This window comes from Stegodyphus dumicola, chromosome 8, assembly GCF_044657685.1.
Source record: "Stegodyphus dumicola isolate Sdum_Otavi_A_Nest chromosome 8, ASM4465768v1".
Lineage (NCBI taxonomy): Eukaryota > Metazoa > Arthropoda > Arachnida > Araneae > Eresidae > Stegodyphus > Stegodyphus dumicola.
In genome coordinates, this window is record NC_140775.1 from 7,009,189 (window position 1) to 7,031,849 (window position 22,661).

Genomic DNA, 22,661 nt, shown 5'->3' on the forward strand with positions numbered 1-22,661 from the left:
AATTAATCCTTTAGTTTTCCTACGCTCAATGTTAAAATTATTGGAATTAACCTAAGGAATTGATTTAAATTGATTTGACCTTAAATAACTCTTAATTCATCTCTAATTGGAAATTATTCGCTTTATTTTATGTAATGCGAATACTCGTTTGGATGGCATAAATTTGTATACATATAAACTTGTAAAATGATGATGTACTGTTCAAATGAAGAACGACAAAGTTATATATTTTTTTTTTTAGTCGAAAGTTTCATTCTAGTACACATTTAAGAATTTCTCGAACCGCGTTTCTGTAATACATTATTGAAATTTAAGGTATATAATTTGGGGAAACGTAACTTGTATCACTGTATTTTAAAAAATACTTTAAGCAGTATAAATTATATGATGAAATGGATTATATTATAAAAATAAGGCATTTGAAAAGTTGTCAATAAAAGCTACTATAGCATTTCTTTGATTTTGATATTATAGGAAAACCATTTGTAAATATCTTTGGAATGCATAACTTTGACTCTATATTTGATGTTCTAGATAGGATTATGATGTATCAGTGGAAGCTAAATCGTGTGAGTTAAAATAATGGATTTTCTTTTAGTATAATTAACTAGAATTTTGGGGAGTTTCCCTTATACCCCAGTAGAATTAGGTGAGTATATGAGTATATTTTGTAGAAAGTACAGAATGAGGGTAAATTTTAGGTCAATATTAGTTAAGTTCTTTTGAAAAATTATTTATATTTGGCTGGTAATTAAAGTGAGTTTTCAGTAGGAATGTGCGAAACAACCCTGTTATTATATCGGAAAGAAGTACACAAATTTTAAATTTAAAATTGAGTTGATTTTAGTTTAGTTGCTGATTGACATTGATCTTATAGAAACATTTAGCAGAACATTTCTTTTATTATATTTATTTTAATTTTATTCCTTGAAAAAGAAGTTTCTGAGCCATTCATTGTTAAAATGTGTGGGGGTTATTCTAAGAAACCAGTCTGAATGTATGACTAAATTTTGTTCATATTCGATTTTTTTTTTTTTTTTTTTAAAGAGCCTTTTTTTTCAGCAAATTTGAGGAAAATAGTACTAAAAATATCCCACTTTTAATGTTTGTGAAAGGCTTTTAATAATGCTTCAGTATAAAAACTTCTAAATAATTAAAACTCCAGATTCTTTTTTTCCACTTAAGTGAATAAAAAAGCATAGTTGAAAAGAAATCTGAAATTATTGAAATATTATTCTTACAAAATTACTTTTAACAAACGTGTATTTTTAGAAAGTCTTATAATCTTTTAATCTGTAATAGAAAGGTTAGCTTTGCATGATTAAATTTCATATAATATAGTTTAACATATTAACATCATAACATAATTTTTATTTGGAAATAAAAATATATTTCTTTTAAGATGTTAATTTTTACTTATAAGTGTAAGATTTAAAGAGTTAATATTCTACATATATTTATTATTATATTAACTTAAAATCTGAAAGAGAAAAAGATATATTAGTAAGAATCAGTAATTTAGATCAAATGATTTCATTTAATGGCTTGGCAACATGTGCAGATGAGTCATTAACTCAGTACACTGTATACAGTATTATATAATCAGGTACCAAATGCTAAGCAAAGGTATGTGTTATAGCAAATCCTTCAGCAGAGGAAAAGTAGAAAATGCTAGGCCATATACAGCTAATTTGATTTTGTGAAGTTAAAACTCCACTCACTTACCTGTATACAGTCAAAAGTCGTTAATTCGGACACCCATAATCCGGAATGATCTATAATCCGGACCTCAAAGCTACAAACTTTCTGCGCATGCGTTGCGTTTACGCATGCGCACAGGCGTTTACGAGTGCGCGTAAGACCTTTACGGCTGCGAATATGTTTGTGCGCATGCGCGTGTAATGTGTAACGGAGGTAAGCTAAAATTATCTAATTCAGTTAATGTTGCAGATTGCGTTGTTCCTTAAACTACGAATTGGATCCGGCTTATTATTTTTTGCAGACTGTTAGAACAATTTCATAAAAGTAAGCTTGAACTTTCGATTATGTCAAATAGAATTTCTGATATATATTTACTAATATGTAATTTGTATCTACAAAGCAAAAGTATGTTTTGCAATCCGAAATCTGTTTATCAATTTAACGCCACGGATTGGAAGTTGATCTGTCAGCACTATCCTCATCTTCAGGGCAGATTTTTTATTTTATTTGGCTTATAATTCCTTACTAAGTGTAGTATTTCATCTCTATGTACTCCGTCTTTAATATGATTTAAATCAAGTTCCTCGTCATTATAATTCGCTTTCGATAGTGAAGAAAGTGAGAGAGAGGTTATTGAAAACGAAAACATTTCGATTGACAAATTAGTCGGTATTCTAAACACAGCAATTATAGGACTTGAACAGCGGAACTTTGTAACTAAACAAGAAATTATGTCTGTTTAATAGAATTAAAGAGAAAGTATTATCACATGAAACGAAGCAACTTACATTGAAAGAAATGTTTAATAAAGTAAACAAATAAATATTAAGCTTTTTCTTTTTGTAAATTTTGATACCCTTTAGATCATAATTGTTCTTTATTTCATAAATTACGGTTTCATATTTTTAATTTTGTAATTTTTGCATGCCATCTTACCAGATTTAAACTGATGATCTATAATCCGGAAAAATCGATAATCCGAAATTGCCGAAGTCCCGACGAGTCCGGATTAACGACTTTTGACTGTACACTCACGTGTAACATCAACTGTAAGTGGAGCATCTTCATTTCAGACTCGATCTTTTAGCATGTTTAGTGATTTAACGATGAAGTGAAAACTGTCAGATTTATTTAAGTTGTGAATGTGCAAGAGATGGTTAGAGAAATTTTAATTAATAAGCAGAACATTTCTGTGATCATGAAAAGGCTTTTTACACAGTGGGATAAGTAATTTGATGTTGGAGGTGCATATTTCTAATAGGTAGCAAATGGAAGATTTTCTTTTCATCATCAACTTGAACTTCATCATGACAGTATTTATTTTAATTTTTCATTATTATTTTGAGTCATTTGATTAACTCCTATGTAACTTAACTTTGATAAGGCAACTTTGATTTCATAGATGTTATGTAACTTGATTTTATAGAAAACAGCTTATGGATTTTGAAGGAAACAAATTGTGAGAGCTTACTAAGTATATATTAATCTGTATAAAGCCAGCATCAATATAAAGATCCCATCAGCAGCTGAGCTGTAAAGTCGCTGAATGCTGGTAGTTCAGTCCGGGGCTCGAATCTCTGCGAATGGGCTGATTGCATAAGCGTTTTCATGGTTTTCTCCATCTGTAGCATGTTTATGAGCCAGTTTTTGTTAGAAAGCTCTCCACGAAGGCATCTCTCTCCTTAGGCAGGTAGCTCTTGTGTGCTTTGCCATAATTAAATAAACTAAGCCAGCATTAACATAAGATTTAACTTTGCCAAAAATTAAAATAAATACTGGCATACTTCCTTCCCATGTACAGAATTTCTACTCACCTGCAAAGTTAGGGAAAATATAAATTTTATTTTGAAGAGTCTGAGAAAATCAAAACTTTTATACACTGCTGGCCACTGTAAATGCAACACCCTGAAGGAAGCATGCAAATAACATGAAATTAAAACATGCATTAGCAGAGATGAGATATGAAAATGATTAGAATTTCAGTGCAGACACACATCACGCGTGCCTGTGGCGCCACTTCAAGGCACTATTTAAGGCTTGGAGTTTTCGACGATTTCAAGTTCGGCAATTGTGTTTTTCTTGTGTTTTTTCAAAAAAAAAAAAAAAAAAAAAAAAAAAAAAAAGATCAATTATGAATCGTAGTAAGCAACAATCATCGCTTGATCAAGTGTCCGAGTTCGACAGAGGAAGGATAGTGGTGGCATACTGAGAGTGTGGATTATCTTTCAGGGAAATCGTGTCATGTTGGAATCGTTTAGTCGTGTTGGACGAAACCAAACAACTGTAATGCGGATATGTGACCGTCGGAGGCAGAAAAGTACGATGGATCAACGTATTCGATTGCATCCGCCTCAGGCACCACTTCATGTGATGACAGGAACATTGTGCATATAGCAGTGGCGGATCACTCAGTCACGAACCATAACACAGCACATTCGGTCTGTAACACATCATCCAGTATCTGCGCTTACCATTCGACACTGTTTACAGCAGAGTGGTCTGTCCGCAAGATGTCCATTGCTTTGTCTATCCTTGACACAGAACCACAGACGTCTCCACCACCAATGGTGCAATGAAAGAAGGATGTGGATGGCAGAATGGAATGAAATTGTCTTTACTGACGAGTCATGCTTCTGTCTGCAACACCACGATGGTTGGATTTGAGTCGGGAGACACCATGGAGACAGGATGCTGAACATCTGCATTATGCACCGCCACATTGGTCCTGCACCGGGTATTATGGTATGGGGTGGTATTGGATATCACTCTCTCACTCCTCTAGTATGCATTGCCAGTACTTTAAAGAGTCAGCGCTACATCTCCGAGATGTTGAGCCAGTTGTTTTTCCTTACCTTCAGGTCTTTCCCACAGTCATATTTCAACAGGATAATGAGCGACCACACATGGCACGCATTGTCCAAGGGTTCTTCGTCAATCGCCAGATTGAATTGCTTCCCTTGCCGGCTCATTCTCCGGATCTTTTGCCGATAGAAAACATGTAGTCCATGGTTGCTGAACGATTGACCCTGATTACATCCCAAGCTGCCATACCAGATCAATTTTGGCAACGTGTGGAAGCTGCTTGTTCTGCTGTACTCCAAGAACCCATCCACATTTTTTTTTAATCAATGCCAAGACGTGTAGCAGCGGTGATCTCGAACAATGGCAGCTACTCTGGCTACTGATTCTGGAAGGAACCACACTTCACAGTTCAACAAAATTAGGGTAGGAAGCTATTATTTGAGCTGAGGTCTGAGTTATTTTAGATGAAGCATGTTCTGCCTTTCAACCACATTGTTTTGCTGCTAGTTAAAGCTCTATTTTAAGTTACTGCCAAAAGATTTGCCATGATACTGTATGCACGAGAAGTGCCTGGGCACCAGGTACCCTTTCGCTTCATCACTACCTATACTTAAAAAAACGTACTGATTAATTTTCAATAGATTCTTTCTTCAAACTTTTAAAATATTGCTTTTCAACTTCCCAAAAACATTTATGTGATTAACAAAGAATGAACGTAAAGTCTCTGATTTTCAATTTAGAAGTAAGATCTAGAAAAGTCAACCTTCCTCACCAAACAAGTGGCGGGAAAATGCTGCTTCGGAGGTTAGGTGACACTTTCAAGTCGTAAAGTTTTTGTTCTTTTACAGTTTTGAATAGCCCTCCGTATCCGGTCTCACATTCCCTCTAGCTATTAAGCTTATGTCAGTAAAGAACCAAAAGCCCTTTCATTTCGGACCAAAAGATAATAAGTATTTACCAAAAAAAAAAAAAAAAAAAGTGATTAGTTGGGGTATTTCATTTTGAGATTTGCTACTTATTATCTAAATATAATATAATAATATCTAAATATTGCACAAAAGAGGGAAGGAAAGCTAGTTAAATTATTTTGAGTGATTGTTTTTTACATTAATTTTGAAATTCAGTTAAGTCAATAAGTATAGCATAAATATTAAACGGGTTTTTTTTTTTTTTTTTTTTTTTTTTTTTTTGAATAATGTAGACAGCTTGTCAACTTTGTTGAATTCAGTGCAATGAATTTTATTTTATTAGTCATCTAGAAATTTAAATTATTGTTATTTAAAATGATTTAATAGGGCAGCTGTTAAATATGCAGATAGGTCATTCACTGCCAAGTAATTTATTTTATTTTACTATTAGCCCAAAGGGACAAATTTCCCAGAAGGGCCATTTTAGTATTTTGCATTTGTTTTAGTATTTTGCATTTGTTTAGTATAAACGTCGTTTCGCTTTTCAAACTGTTGCCAGCAAATATTAAAGCTCCTCATTATATTTAAAGAAATTAAATAATGAAGAATCTGAATGAATGTATGCATGTTTGCCGCATTGTGAAAACACAACAATACCTAGAGGCATCAAATTTTGAATAACATAGTCCTTCACTCGAATATGAGCATCTGGAAGCCCAGATTTGGAATTTGTTTTATTATCTATTTCCTGTTTTGTAAAACTTTAAAGAATTTTTGATTTACAAACTCATCCATTTCAAAACAAGCAATGGCAACACTGTACTGAGGGGGGGGGGTAATTATTTCCAGCGCGAGAGACTGTGCATCAGAAATTCGAAAGGTATGCTCTTTTTAGTTTATTTGGGGTATTGTTGTTGAATTGAATTTTATGGTTTAAGTGCAAAGAACATGATATTTATCAAATAAAGGTAACACACAAAACATTAAAAAAAAAAAAAAAAAAACCCACGCCTTTCTGTGCATGATATAAAATCTGAAAGCTTTCAGATTTATTTTGTGTGCAGTTGTGTTTGGAACAAATAATCAGATAATTACTGATTAAAAGCAAGTATAAAACAAGAGAATTGAAATAGAAAGAAAAATGTACATAGCCCATTAGTGTGCAAAATGTATAAGATAGCTGAACAGTGCTAGTTCGACATAGGTCAGAATATCGGAATGAGCTTTTATTGTTTTTTTTGTGTATAAGGTAAATACAATCCTGTTTCCCTTAGAAAGTCCTCCACAAATGGGATGGCATCCTTTCCCATAGACAGATAATCTTTGTATACTTTTCCGTACTGATTTCAACAAACAGTAGCAAGCATATATGAAATTACTAATTATAATGATAAAAATTTGATGTAATTGTAAGATCATATACATCATCGACATCAAGTCGAAACCACGAATCAACAACATCCTTTTCAAGGGAAATAATTTTATTGGCATGGGCTTTACTTTGCAAAAATCAATGTTCTACACTATAGTTCTAACATATTTATCAAAAACAAATGCATTTTACTTTTTGATCATAATGCAAAACAGAAAAATAACATAAAAAATTAAATATTGATATTAAAGGGTATCACTTTTATCCTCGGAAGGGAATGCGAAAGTGTGGTTCATTTACATTACATAATTAGATTCATGGCCTAAAATTTTAAAACCATAGTTATTAATTTTTAAATTCTATAGTGTAAAACAGGGATTTTTGCAAAACTCTTAAAACTGCTTTTTTTTTTTTTTTTTTTTTTTTTTTTCCAGTTTTAAAGCTTGTAAGGATTATATTAATTTTATTAACAGTTAAATTTTGAGTTAAACTTCCTTTCCTATCAATTCTTAACTTTAGCTTACCACTTCCGGCCAGAACGTAGTTTTAGAATCACGTCTGAATACATAATGAGGAAGAGCGGTATTTAACCGCGAAATTCTTTGGTCATAGTGAGAGAGATACCAGGTATTCTGGATAGCACGCGTCCACCTTTTTACGCTACTCTCTCGTAAGCTGTTATTACGCTCGGCCGTACTTTAGGCCTTTGATAGCTTCACAGTCTATTAACGTTAAGGGGCCAACTCTGTTAGAATCTTGATAGCTTCGGCCATATCTCTTTAGTTAATATTAGTTTAGTTTAATTCTTAGTTTCTTAAGTTCAAGCCTAAGTGTCGGCTTTATTGTACTACTCCAAGACGGAGTTTTGTTAAACTTTAGTTGGAATAATAAAGGGTTATTTTACCCTTCTATCTTGTTGCTTCCTGTCACAAGAACTCAATTGGTTATTCACTTATCAGTTCTTAAGGTTCTTCACTTTCAACAGCAGCTTAGAATTACACAGTGAGGATTCCTACAAGCTAGGCGTGTCGACGAATAGAACCGAGGCATTTTACTAAATTGTGGGAATCGCTATATGAGGTCCAATCAGCTCTTGGGAATAAACTATGAGGGATCCTGCCAATTTGTTCATGAGAAAGCGAAAAGTAATGAGTCAGATCTAAAGTTTATATTTTTCCTGAAAATTTCGCTATGTGTTGTGTTACAGAAATAATGTTTTAACTTGTATTGAGTTAATGCAAATCACTTAATATGGGACACCCTGAAAAAAGAAAGCATAAATTAGAAAAAAGTGCAAAAAAATTGGGTTTCTTTTCTCGGAACATTTGTACATTTTCTAATGAACGTTTTCTACCAGAAGCATTTCTGTTGTGGGAAATATTATGCAATATCCCCCCCCATTTGAAAATCCTGACTATTATACAATTATAGCTATTATAATAATAGATATAATTATAATGATAAAATAAATTTTTAATGCATTCAAAATTGCATGCGGTGTGTGCTATTGTGTATTTAAATGTATTTATCGAAGCTGAAAATTTTTCAATTTTTAATTACCTGCCACGCATCATTCTAAAGCAAATCTATCGATATAATGTTCATTGTGATTCTGTGTTTAATTATTATAAAACTATTTTAGCAATACTTGACCATCCCAATTTTCAAGTTTTGAAAAGACTGCATCATCCCTGTTTTGTATACAGTTATCAGTTTGCGCTGGTCATGTAAATGAAATTGCAGTAAATGAGTTGAAGATTGTAGAGTCATTAGGGTTTTTTTATGCAGGAGTCGTGTGAAAAAAAAGGAATGCCCTCGCTGGGACTCGAACCACGGACCTCTCGAATTCGCGTCGAGCGTGCTGACAACTACACCTTGAAGGCTTGCTAAGAAGGCAGGAGAAATACCTTATATACTCCTCCTTTTAAAGGGCGACTGAGGTTTTGGGGACCCAATTGCCAAATCCTGGTAGTGAAGAATCATCATTCACCACTTTTTAGTTCAGTCGCCACTATAGAGACATTACGTATTTTTTTAAATACTTTTTTTAAAGAAGAAGAGATAGAAAATGAGCCATGCCCTCGCCCTATTTTTTATATTAAGATAACTGCCATTAATACAATATATTCATCACGTAATAATTCCTATATACTTGAAGGTGCTGTAATAGGTAGAACAGTATAGCCATAGGAGTCGTAACGGGCACCCCTCCCCGCAGTTTGAGCTGGCTACGCCCATGTACTTAAAATGTGCAGTAAAATATTCAGGTAAAAATTTATTACATGGCTCTCTACTAAGCTTGATTCCAAAATTAACTGAAATTCTAAAATAAGCAGTGGGGTTTAAGATAATGTACTATGATTTGTTTTGCCATCAGGTTCCATAAGGGAAATTATTTCATGTTTTTTTTTTTTTTTTAAAATAAAACCAAGAAAATATTCAGAGTAATTTGGAGGACATTTTGAAATTGTTTGAAACTTTGGGAATAGCTGAATTGTGAATGTTTCTTTTTTTACATGTTTTTCAAAAATACCAATAACATAACTCTACTGTTATCTGGGCCGGATTCAGAAATGTATGTATATATGCATGTATGTATGGCTGTACATGTTCATGTATGCATCTATACGTATGTATAGATGGTCTATACATACTCTTGATACATAGTCTATGTGTGTGTATACATGCACACATATATGCACATACATACATAAACTCATGCATACATACACTTTTGAATATGGTTCTGATAATGGAAGGGTACCGATAAAATTATGAGAGTTTATTTATAAACAAAAATATGTGGTAAATAAAAGTAATGCCTTAGAATCATTCATGTAAATTTTTATGTCATTAAAAAACTGGACTACAGAACAGGCAGATGTTGGTAATTTTTGGATGCCTGTAAGGCATAAATTTAAATTTATTTAAAAATGGATCAAGTCGTTTATAAAAGGAAAAATTCTTGGGAGCAGGATTGGCTTAGAAAATATATTAATGAAGAATATCTGTTAAAGATCTAATTTTACGCATTTATTCAAAATTATAAACACGACAGCAAAAACAGCTTTATAGATAGATGTTATTCAGTGAAGCCACAAGAGGACCTTGGAAGTCAAAGTGGTGCATTTATTTTATAATTTCGTTAGAGAAATCCCTAACAGATCCTCATCAGCTTGCTTTTATTATTACGAACAGATTTATTAGTAATCCTTTTAGATGCATTTTATACAGAATAATTAGGTTTGTTATCAGGTGCAATTTGAATCTCATATCAAAGGCAACATGTTCAGAAAGTTTCCCTTGAGGCATTTCAGAGTTTCCCTAGCTGCCTGTGATGCTCAGACAAGAATCTTGCTAGAAAATATATGATCTTCCATCTGCAGTTTTTCATAGCCAAAATATTAGAATGCAATAAATTTAGCATTAATGTGAAAGTGATGAAATAATTTAGGAATGCAGTTGGGAGATTTGCCTTTAGGCATCAAAACTAGTTGACAGACCGTTGCTGTTAACATTATTGTGGTGTGCTACAGAAATTTTAATACTTTATCTTGTAAAAATAAATCATCAGACTTTAATGATGTTTTACTTTTTACAGAAAAAAAAAAGTGCATAAAACATTTTTAAGAATTGCAGAATAGAATTAGATAGTTTTTGTAGAATATTATTATTATTGGTGGGTCTCTTAAAAATTCCAAATTTAGGATAGTTTAAAATCCCTTAAATTATCACTTGATAAAAATACTTGTGTGCAAACTAGTTAACTGCACTCCATACTAAGAGCCAGGGATAAATGGGCTAGGTCATTCCTTTGTTCGACCCCTCGCCGACGCGAGCCTCATGGAGGGGGTGAACTGGAAGTAATCTGACGTGTCTCTGTTGCACCTGCTCTGATTTCGCGCGTTTAAAACTGTAGTTTTGTTCCGTTGCGAGATGATTTTCTGGAGGTTGCATATCCCAAATTAATTTTAATCATACATATTTGTTTTCAAATAGTGCAAATATTTAAAATAATTTGTGTGTGTATATATATATATATATATAGTTTTAGTCAGTTTTCCTTATAAATTCTATATTTAAAGTATCCTTTATGTAATATGGCTTCTTGTGCTGTAGTAACATGCCGTAACACTTGTAGAAATACGAAAGGAAGCTATATTGTATTTCATGCTTTCCTAAAGGACAATTTGCTTTTCACGAAAGAATGGATACATAAATGTCAAAGACAGGATTCTATTAATGTGAAAAACGCAAGAATTTGCAGCGAACATTTTCTGTGCAGTGATTATAAAGATGACATGAGAAATCGCTTGCTTTGATTACCGCAAAAGAAACTGTTGAAATGCAATACTGTGCTGAAAGTAAATTTATTGTGTGCAGTAAATGAAATAACACCAAGAAATCGGAGACATTTGAAAAGAAAACTAATGCAGAGTGCTTTTGAAAGACTACATGAATTAAGCCCAAAGAAAATTTATTTTGAGGTTGAGAACGAAATTGAAGCTGACAATAATAAATCACATGTGAATGATTTTGAAATAAAACTTACAAGTGACAGTGCCCTGTGTGACAATATCCCTGAATGCTCTAAGTGTAAAGATAAACAAGAATGTATTGATAATTTGAAGAACAAAATAATATCCTTAGAAAATTGTAATAAAATATTGAAAAAAAGAAAAAAAAAATTTAGAATGTTTGCTCAGCGACAAAGAAGGTGGACGACATCTAGAAAGAAATTTGTATCGGAAATTCAGAAATTAAAATCCCAAACAGCGAAATTTAGCAAAAAACAGCACAGATTGGAGAATTTGGAAAAACATCTAAAGCATATTTTTACAAAGACGCAGATTAACGCATTGCTAGAAAAGAAGGAAAAAATTAGGTGGACTAGTGAAGATATTTCACGTTGCATTGTCATAAGAGCTCTGCCATCTAAAAGCTATGATTTTTGGAAAGAAAAAATGGGAATTCCTTTACCTAGTGCTAGCACATTAAAGAGATGGTGCGCTAAATTTTCATGTAGTCCAGGAATTTAGAGTGATGTTCTTGCTGTAATGAAGGAAAGATGCGAATATTTGAATTCTGTAGAAAAAATATGCATTCTCAGTTTCGACGAAATGCGCATAGATTCTAAAACTTCTAAACTGGACCAAATTCTGGTCCTTTTCAAAAAGTGCAGTTTGTCTTAAGGGGTATCAGAAACCCCTATGCCGACAGTGTTAATTGGCTATTTTCGATGTACCTTTTCTCAAATTCTGCTGTAGATACAAGCTTGAAATTTTTTCTGTAATTAAAGTATACCTATCTGATTATATTGAAATGAGCTTTTGAAACATTTTGAATTTTAGAGTAAATTAGAGAATATTTTGTTAGGCATAGTAAAATTTAGCACTTTTCTCACACAAAAAAATTAAAAATTTTTTTTTGTAAGTTTATTACAAAAAGCTCATTTCAGTAAATATTAGGGAACCTAATAAATAAACCATAAAAAGTTTAGATACCTGCGAGCAATAGTTCCTGAGAAAAGGTACATCGAGTATAAAAAAATCACGCTTGGAGAAAAACATGTTTTTATGTAAAAATCCTCATTGATCAAAGCTGTAGATGACAAATTAAAACTAGATTTTTTTTACAGTTCTAATTTTCATAGAGATTAAAGAATGGTATTTTTAGAAAGATAAAAGTGTAGAGAATTTAAAAATGCAAAAATCCAAAATCAGAATTTTTTGAAGATTTTGTGGTTCCAACACCCCTTAATCAGAGGTCTCATTTTGCAGTGGAAACAACCAATATTTTTTGATTTTAACACTCCAATGAAGAAAGAACTTCGTTTTTCACTCATAAGACGTATTCAATCATCTGGAGTAGAAGTGAAAGCAATAGTGTCTGATTAGGAGGATCTAGTACTTTGTGGAAAGAGTTACAGATTTTGATTAATAGTTCTGTTTCCAAATCCAGTATTGCAAACAAAAAAAATATGGGTTTTTGCAGATTTAGCGCACTGCCTCAAATTACTGAGAAACCACTTTTTAGATAAAGGATTTGTTTTAGAAGATGGAACTGTTTTAAATGTTGATATTATTAAAGAGGTTTTAAATAAAGATTCAGGAGAAATTAAATTGTGTCACAAACTAAAACCAAATTATTTAATGGTCTTTAATGGTCAAGGGAAACGAGAGACAAAAAGTCACTCCAGCGAAAACATTATTTTCAAGAACTACCGCAAAAGGTATACTCCACCTCACAGGAAATCAAAAAGCATCCGACTTCTTTGAGTTAATCGACAATTTTTTCGATATTATGAATAGAACTAAGCCATACCCTCCATCAGATAAAATACTTAAAGCAGCATTTGGATTAAGTGAACATCATGAAAAACAAATTCAAGTTTTGGAATTAATGAAGAAAGTCATTGGTGGATTAAGATTTCAGGGAAAAGCTAACTTACTGCCTTTCCAAAAAGCAATAATAATTTCAATAAATTCTCTTTTTGGCCTACACCAGGATTTGAAATCATCGTATGATGCTAAATATATTTTAACCTCTAGATTAACTCAGGATGCACTTGAAAGTCTCTTTAATCAGATTCGAGGGCTTAGTAGATTTAATGACCATCCATCACCTAGTGAAGTTATACGCCGCTTAAAGCAATTAATACTTGCTAATAAACTGCCAAATTTATCTTCAAAAGTATGCATGACTAAAGAAAGCAGAAATATTGATTCATATTTAACATCAGAAATACTTGAAAGGGCTTTGAAAACTGAGGAGGAAGATGCTTTTCCTTTAAATACTATTGATGATTTCGATTTCATAGAGGAACCTACTCCTATGGTTTAGGAATTAGAATTGAATTCCGATAGACAATTTTCAACCGCCGAAAAAGAAGCATTAACATATGTTGCAGGTTATATTGCCTATCATGTGCAAGACAAAGACCCGTCATTGGGAACAATATCTAAAAATAGTACTGATGTACCAATATTTAATTAAATTATTGTCCTTAGGAGGTTTGACTATACCTTCACATTCATGGATGAATACAGTTTACGAGTTCGAAAATATATTTTGTGAAGTTCATGGTACAACTTACTATAAAGGGAAGCGTGTAATTGGCTCTTTAATTAATAAACTGGAGAAACATTATCCTGAAGTTAACAGAGAAGCAATTCGTTTATTTTGCAAAGTGCAAACTTTTATTAGAATACGTTTCTTAAATAGAAATGCATATGTTTTTTCCCAAAGAAAAGCAACCCAAAAGGCAAAAAAATGGATTGCTTCAAATGTGGCAGTCAATACATAATGTTTCAACAACTTTTAGTTGTATTGCGACTGTGCAAGTAAGCATATATAATATGTTTTGATTTGAAATATTTCTAGATGACATATGGAAGTTAATAGCGTAAAGCATATGTCAAATGAGAACTAATTCTGTTAAGTTATTGTTACAGTTATTTTTATTGTATCCTCTGTTATTATTGATTCGATTTTGTGCTAGCTTAGCATTCTAGATAAAATATATATAAAGTATAACATTAAAGTAATTGGCATAAGAAGACCTGCTCCCTTAACTCCCACTTTTGAAAAATTAAATAATTTTTTTAGGTACTGCGAGTAAAGTTGTTTTGTCTAATTAAGATAACAATCTTACATGTATTTATTTAAATGAAATATTGATGTAAGCCTAAAGGTTCATTTTCACTACTGCGTACGAACGCGCTGCATCAATTGAAGACACGCCTACGGCATCCGTACAAGCGTTTCCACTGCTGCGTATCCGTAAAATATTTTCATTTTTCGCCGCTAGGTGTCACTGTAATATTTTGGCACCAAACAAGCAGTTCACGAGTTACGACGCTGAACATCTGAATTTTTCCCGCTTAAGCGAGTTTTGTTTGTTTTGGATTTGATGTGAATCTTGACGTAAAACGCAGAAAAGTTTTGTTTACTAAATTCCATGTTAATTGGAAATTTTTATTTCTGCTTTTGAACTGCGAAAATAAAGTATGCTAGCAATTTTTAGATAAGTAAGGTTATAATGCATATTATGAACATCACTAATACAGGAGTTGAAGTAAATACCACAGAAGCTGAAGTAAATTAAAAAAAAAAAAATTTTGCGTTTCTAGAAGCCTTAAATATTATGAAATAATATATATATTATTAAAACTAAAATGTACTGTTAGTGAAAAAGTAAACAAATAAATAAATAAAATAAAAAAGTTAAAGGAATTAAAAAATAGTTGGTACAGTCAAAAGTCTTTAATCCGGACTCGTCGGGACTTCGCCGATTCCGGATTATCGATTTTTCCGGATTATAGATCATCAGTTTAAATCTGGTAAGATGACATGCAGAAATTATAAAATTAAAAATATGAAACCGTAATTTATAAAATAATGAGCAATTATGATCTAAAGGGTATCAAAATTTACCAAAAAAGAAGCCTAATATTTATTTGTTTACTTTATTAAACATTTCTTTCAACGCGCGGATGCGTAAAGCATACCTTAGCATAGCCGAAATTAGAAAATTGCAACCAGAAAACTATTTGATTTGTATTCGTGGTATTTATAATGACGAGGAATTTGATTTAAATCATATCAAAGACGGAGTACATCGAAATTAAATACTACATTTAGTAAGGAATTATTTAATAAGCCGAATAAAATAAAAACATCTGCTCTGAAGATAACGATAGTGTTGACAAATCAACTTCCAGTTCATTGCGCGCCGCGACGTCTTCCCCCCCCCCCGCGCAGAGCAGCGTGAAATTGATAAACAGATTTCGGAACGGTTCGATAAACAAAGAATATGCCTTTATCCATTTTTTGTAGCAATTCGTTTTTTGTTTGATGGACATCGAAACATACTTTCGTTTTCTAGATCCTTCGTTTTCAGATTCGGAAATTCTATTTGACATAATCAAAAGTTCAAGCTTATTTTTAGAAAATTGCTCTTACAGTCTGCAAAAAATAATAAGCGGGATCCAATTCGAAGGTTAAGGAACAACGCAATCATCAACATTAACTGAAATAGATAATTAGATAATTTTAGCTTATAGCGTCCGTTATACATTAAACGCGCATGCGAACACGTATTCTGCACTGCACAGACGCATATGCGCAGTCGTAAATGTCTTGGGCGCACGAGTAAAACGCCTATGCGCATGTGTCAATGCGGCGCATGCGCAGAAAGATTTTAGCTTTGAGGTCCGGATTATAGGTCATTCCGGATTATGGGTGTCCGAATTAACGACTTTTGACTGTACTTTAAAAGTACAGAGCAACTGTAAAGAAAGGTTCACAATACTTACACAAAATTTGCTATACTTGTATACTGCTGACTTCAGGGTCATAGCTGGATAATTTATTAGAAATCTCGTTTGTTTTAAAATGCACTATGGGCAGTTATATTTTATGCATAATCCATAAAATATTATTCTTTTTCTTTATTTTCGACCACGATGTTTTAGGACTGCGATGTTTTCTCTACGCGATGTTTTCTCCCACGATGTTTTGTAGCACGACGCTTTCGCCTTGCGTTGTTTTCTCCGCGATGTTTTCAGCTGTAACCAAAGGAAGTATTGTAATCACAAAAAGTTTCAGGCAGCATATTTCAACGAAAATATCCATTTTGACCGCTATCGAATGCAATTTAACGATGTTTTTGTGTCATATCTGTACGTAAGGACAGAATAAAATACTCTTTTCTTTCAAAAAAATTATAAAACTGCTTTAAAATTAATTCTGAAGAGAATTTTTCGTGGAGTCTGTTCGAACGTATGTGCGTACATATGTTCGTGCATACGTACGTATCTCGCAAAAATTAAAAAATGAGTAGCCTCAGAACGTTGAAATTTTGTATATAGGACTGCTATAACATGTAGATATGCATCTCGTATTTTGGTTGCAATCGGCAGCACCAAACGTATATAAATATATTTATATATATATCCACTCTATTACCCGGCTTAGTGATCTCAGTTTCTTTACTCTTATATGTTTGTAAATTGTACATTTTTTGCTTTAAAAATGATTGAATTATATTGTTTTTATCTTCCGGTTAAGGATTTTATGCCTTTAGTAAATCTGTGTGCAATATTTTTAGAAATATCAGCAATTTTAAAGTTGTTTAATTGCCGCTAAGCCTGTTTTTAATGGCGGCCATTGATGTTTACATTTGAAACAGGAGACTAGTGGATTTGTTGCCAATCTAGAGAAACTTAGCTTCGCAACAACAAAGATAAAGCATTCATTTATTACTGCCAATTAAATCATGCTTAATTCTTTCTGGAATTTTTTCGAGGAAATAAGTGTTTAAGGTTTACTTCGTAATTTTTAATATAGATATTTTGAGTTTTTATGTATTTTTGCCTTCTCGCGAAGTGAGAACTGAATTAATGAAATGAGAAATACTCAATCGTCTGTGAAAAACTGTTTCTTTTTGTTTTGTTTGCTTAATTTCTTTTATACATCATTCTAGCTTTATTATAGTATTAGAATAGAACATGTGGCAACGATTAGATAATTCTATTCTTTTAAATGATATAAATTTTGTGCATTATGAGTTATAATATGAACGAAATATAATACTATTAAATAAACCTAGCGCCAGAGTGTCGCTATGGTAAACAAAGTGAATTTTAAAGAATGCATTTATTCTATTGTGGTTTATGCGCTGTCAGCGAAGTAGGTTTAATTCAATCTAATAAGTTTAAATAAAATGCAAGAAAAAATGCATATAATTTAATATTCCATACAAGGAAGTCGTGGTGTACACATCAGATTTTTTTTGCAGACTGTTAGAGCAATTTTATAAAAGTAAGCTTGAACATTCGATTATGTCAAATAGAATTTCTGATATATATTTACTAATATGTAAAGGATCTACAAAGCGAAAGTATGTTTCGAAGTCCATTAAACAAAAAGTGGAATTGCTGCAAAAAATGGATAAAGGCATATCTTTTGTTTTTCTAACCATTCCGAAATCTGTTTATCAATTTCACGCTGCTCTGCGTGAAAGGGAAAACATCGCAGCACGCAGTGAACTGGAAGTTGATCTGTCAGCACTATCCTTATCTTCAGGGCAGATGTTTTTATTTTATTCGGCTTATAATTCCTTACTAAGTATAGTATTTCATCTCGATGTACTCCCGTCTTTGATATGATTTAAATCAAATTCCTCGTCATTATAATTCGCTTCCGATAGTGAAAAGGTTATTGAAAACGAAAAAATTTCGATTGACAAGTTAGTCAGTATTCTCTGCACAGCAATTATAGGACTTGAACAGCGGAACTTTGTAATTGAAGAAGAATTTATGTCTGTTTATAGAATTAAAGAGAAAGTATTATCACATAAAACGAAGCAAGTTAAACAACTTACATTGAAAGAAATGTTTAATAAAGTAAACAAATAAATATTAAGCTTTTTTTTGGTAAATTTTGATACCCTTTAGATCATAATTGTTTTTTATTTCATAAATTACAGTTTCATTTTTTTAATTTTATAATTTTTGCTTGCCATCTTACCAGATTTAAACTGATGATCTATAATCCAGAAAAATCGATAATCCGGAATCGCCGAAGTCCCGCCGAGTCCGGATTAACAACTTTTGATTGTATTAAATTTTTTAATGTTCAGTATAAAATGCATACTGCAGTAACATTGTCACTTCCAAATTATAGCTATCTTTCACACACAGCTCATTTTAAACGCTGTTTCTTCAAATTTAAAATGCTAATTTCTATGTTGTCAATTGCTTCTCCGCGCTCAGTGGCATCATTGCTACGTCATCACTCCCCACTGCCTGTTTCAGGGGGAAAAGCTCTATGAGCTAGTCCTTCTCTTTTAAGTCCTGAGTAAGAGCAACTTGTAAACAGCATGCTGCTCATCATGTTCCAAATACTAAGTCAAATTTTAATATTATTTAATTAAGCATATAATGTATCAAAAATATTTCAAAATTATTAATTTCATTAATACTTTTTATCAAATCATCTAATATTAATTATAAATAACGAGCTTAATGATAAATTAAAATGCTAAGAAATTTTCTAGAATTTCAAATGAAATTTCCAATTTTTTTCAAATACTTTTTTAGAAAATCCATGTGAATTTAAAACATGAATAATGCAAGTATGTCTATATTCAGCCGTAGCAGTTATTTAGTGAAAAATAAGGTCCCTTTTTTGTTCATATTATCCTATATTTTATTCTAAAAATTTGGTAAAGTCTTACAATTTGATATCTTAATAAAGGAAATTCCTGAATAACAGAAAGAAGTTTTAACTGTCATATAATACAAAATAATTATACTAGTTAAATGCTGAGATAAACCGCACATTATTATTATATGTATGTAGCTGCCACTAATTATAATAGCCAGATAGGGCCAGATTAAGACTTTTAGAGGCCCGTTAAGCACTTAAAGAATTTGGTGCCACCATATATGTTTATGCCATTTTTCTCTCAATTTCTACCCTCTCTGTTTTGATTTAGCTGCTCCATTCCATGGTTAAACTGGCAATGGGAGATTTTTGGGATGCCATCATCTGTTCTTGAGTGCTTTTAAGTATCTTCCTGTTGTACCTCTTTCCTTTGATGTCTTATTTTGCTTAATGGTTAGCCTAGCTCTAACTCATATCTAGCTAACAATTTCAGTGAAGACCTTCATCCATTATACTGATTACTGGTATGCTTGAAAACAAATAGCTAATGTAATATTAATTGTTCTTAACTTTTCTGTCTATGCCATGGTAAAATTTTATATTTAATTTATGATAACTTTTCTTTCAATCTAATCAGAACCACGTTCTCATCGAACATTATGTTACATTTTTATTTCTTAAAACTCATTTTGAAGTTTAAAAAGGGGTCATATATTTGAATAAATGAGCTACGTTCTAACTCCAAACCAAAATAGCAAGGAATTTTCAAATTGAAGATAGATTTAATAAAGATATGTAGAAGCCTCCTATAACTTGCCACCAACTATTCCAGTTAGGAGGAAGGTTTAGAGGACAGTCTTCATCTATAATACATAACATCCAAAAAGAGATAAGTTTTCAAATTTTATCAAGATGACTTGAAATATAAAATATGTAAGGATACTTTTTTAATGTAATTTTTTTTTTCATATTGAAACACTCATAAAATAAATATCTGTTCACTGTAAGATTTTCTTGATTGATTGGTAATAATAATCCTTTAAGTAATACTGTGCTTTTAAGAATTAACATGTAGATATATGACAACTTAGAACAAAGGATGTGTTGCAACATGATTCTTTTTAATACATCAGTCCTACATGAAAGAGCAATAAAAGGAAATGAGCTTGATCAACCTAGTCATTTGAATTTCAGCTGAAGTTGATAAATTGTTGATGAAAGCTCCTACTTTGCAATGTTTTTATTTGATTTTTAGCATGTAAACCGGTGTTATTTTATTTTATTTTAACTTCAGTTTCACCTACTAGTACCATTATTAGAAACTGTTATTTATGTGAATGGGAACAGCTTAGCAAAGTACAACCACCATTGCATTAAAAAATATGGCATATGAAAAATCTGCAAGAAAATTCTGTTTTTGGTGAGAGGCATATGGGATATTAATGGTCAAGTAAAAGAGTTATACTCCAGCTCCATGTTAAATTAGGTCTCATTTAAATTGTTTGTTAAAATTATGGATAAAGAGCAAAACAGATGTGTTTTTCAAATTTCTTAGCATATTCTATTCTCTTCTATTTTTAAATTTCTGGATTATAAAATGTTAGTGATCAAAGAAAAAATACTGAAGATGCATTTCGAAATGTTTGCAATAGTTTGGAGAAATTAGAAAAAATTGAAAAATTATGTGAGGTTGCCTTTATTGGGCAAAGTTTGTGGTTGGAATATATTAAGTGGCATTTTCTATGCTATTCAGAAATTTTCCTAAAAATTTGAGAGCTGTTTTAAGATAATATCATATCCAGATATGTCTTATAAATGCCAGGATATAAAGTTTTCTGCATTATTATTATGTGTATCTTATTTAGCAGGTTTATCTGCTATTTTATTATTATGGATGTTTGCATATGCTTTAAACGAATGCTGGACTGCACTAATTTCTTTAAGAAGAATGTGTATCTAATTTGATTTGAGATTTTTGAAGATTAGAATTTAAAATAAATTAAATTGTATTACTGATAATGTTACTTGAAATACAGTTTTCTTTATTTATACATTAACTATATGTATATTTGTGTATCTTAATAGTTGCTTTTTTTACTGTTTTTCTTTATTGAGATTTTAGTGCAATGTCCTGCATATAAATACAGGCTGACATGCAAGAATACCAAACCAATCAATTTATTTGTCCTCATCTTTTAACTTGATTGTACTATTGCAGTTGTAACTGTTTTTAGCTATTGTGTATGGGTCAAATGCATAATCAGAAAGCAGCTGATGGGTTGTAATTTAAAAAAGGAAAAAGGAAGGGAATATTTATTGTTAACAAAACAAAATTGATGAAATACATTAAAAAAATATATATATTTAAAATTTACATAGTTGTGGAAATGTGTATATGAAAATGATGCAAAGAAAAGATTCAAATTTATTCTTATTTTCTGCCTGAAATCTAAAAGTTAGTATCTGCAAGAAATTTCTGTTGGTCACAGTTTGTAATTCAAACGTACTGACAGCTGAACATTAAAATTATCAGATTGACACTTATTAAAATAATTTAAATGTATTGAAGTAACTGTTAAATAACTTACTTTTAAACTAAAAAGAAATATACAAAAACTTCTTAAGAGGGACAAAATTTGAGAATAAATTATGACAACCTATTCTCTGTCTTTTATGTATCGCATTTTTTTGTGACCCATAGAGAAAAAAGTACATATTTGTATGTAAATAATTATAAACTTCTTTTTTCGTACTGTACATTTCAGCAACTTTCATAAAGTTTGTCATCTTGAAAATCACTAGAAAGTATCTCCATTACAAATTGTAGATACTCATCCGCAGTCTGGTTCTTTTCATAATTTTTTTAATTTTTAACTATGTACAAAAACTGTTTGTATGTAATTGCACTTCTATACAAAGTGATTATTCTTATTGCAAAAATTCGTAAATAAGAATCTGTATCTTTTGACAAGTACTAATAAAACTATATCTTCAAATATTTGAATAAAATTTATATATGTAAATTAATTAGCTCCATTGTTAGATTTTTCTGGAATGCTACTCACTTTCAATTTTGGTAGTGAAAATAATGTTAAATTGGACTCTAAACCATTAAAATCTTAAGCACTTTTTGTCAAATTCTTGTTATAATAATGCTAATTAATTTATAGAAAATATATTTACAGGCCGCATAAAATTGCTGCAGAGATTGCCAGTTTGAGACTACTGATGTATGTATGATATACTGAACTGAAATATATATTGTAATTTATATATTGAATATATATATTCAGTATATATTATGTATATATGTTGAAAAGAAAAGGTAAGTTAAAAATTAGCTAAAGCCTTAAAGTACATTTGATGCAGCTAATTCCTTAGTTTACTTGTAACACCAAGTAAACTTGGGTAGCGAACCAATTTTGATTTTGTTGTATAGGTTTTATAAAATTTTGTAGTATTTTCAGTAGGTTTTTTTCACATAAAATTTAACTGCTTTTGTTTACTGTAATTGTTTTAACTTGGTGTTACATGTAAACTTAGAAATTAGCTGCATCAAATGTACTTTAAGGCTTTAGCTAATTTTTAACTTTCCTTTTCTTTTCAATCTATGTTTAAAATTAGCAGCTCTACGCACAATTTTTGATCAACTAGGTCTCACAACTTTTTTAATTTACTATTTTTTACTTATGTATATATGTTATATA

The 22,661-nt window shown here is 31.4% G+C and overlaps 1 protein-coding gene across 3 annotated transcripts in view; it reads left to right on the top strand.

Moving 5' to 3' along the window:
* The window catches only part of unk (RING finger protein unk), a 101,538-nt gene that overhangs the window by 330 nt on the left and 78,547 nt on the right, over window positions 1–22,661 (top strand). The window contains exon 1 of one of the 3 annotated variants that reach the window (XM_035367432.2): window positions 22,000–22,184. The exons of the other annotated variants lie outside the window; for them this stretch is intronic. Coding sequence (XP_035223323.1) covers window positions 22,183–22,184 — 2 coding nt within the window. The 5' untranslated portion in view covers window positions 22,000–22,182. Of the gene's footprint in view, window positions 1–21,999; window positions 22,185–22,661 lie in introns of those variants that run through there. 3 annotated transcript variants of the gene reach the window in all.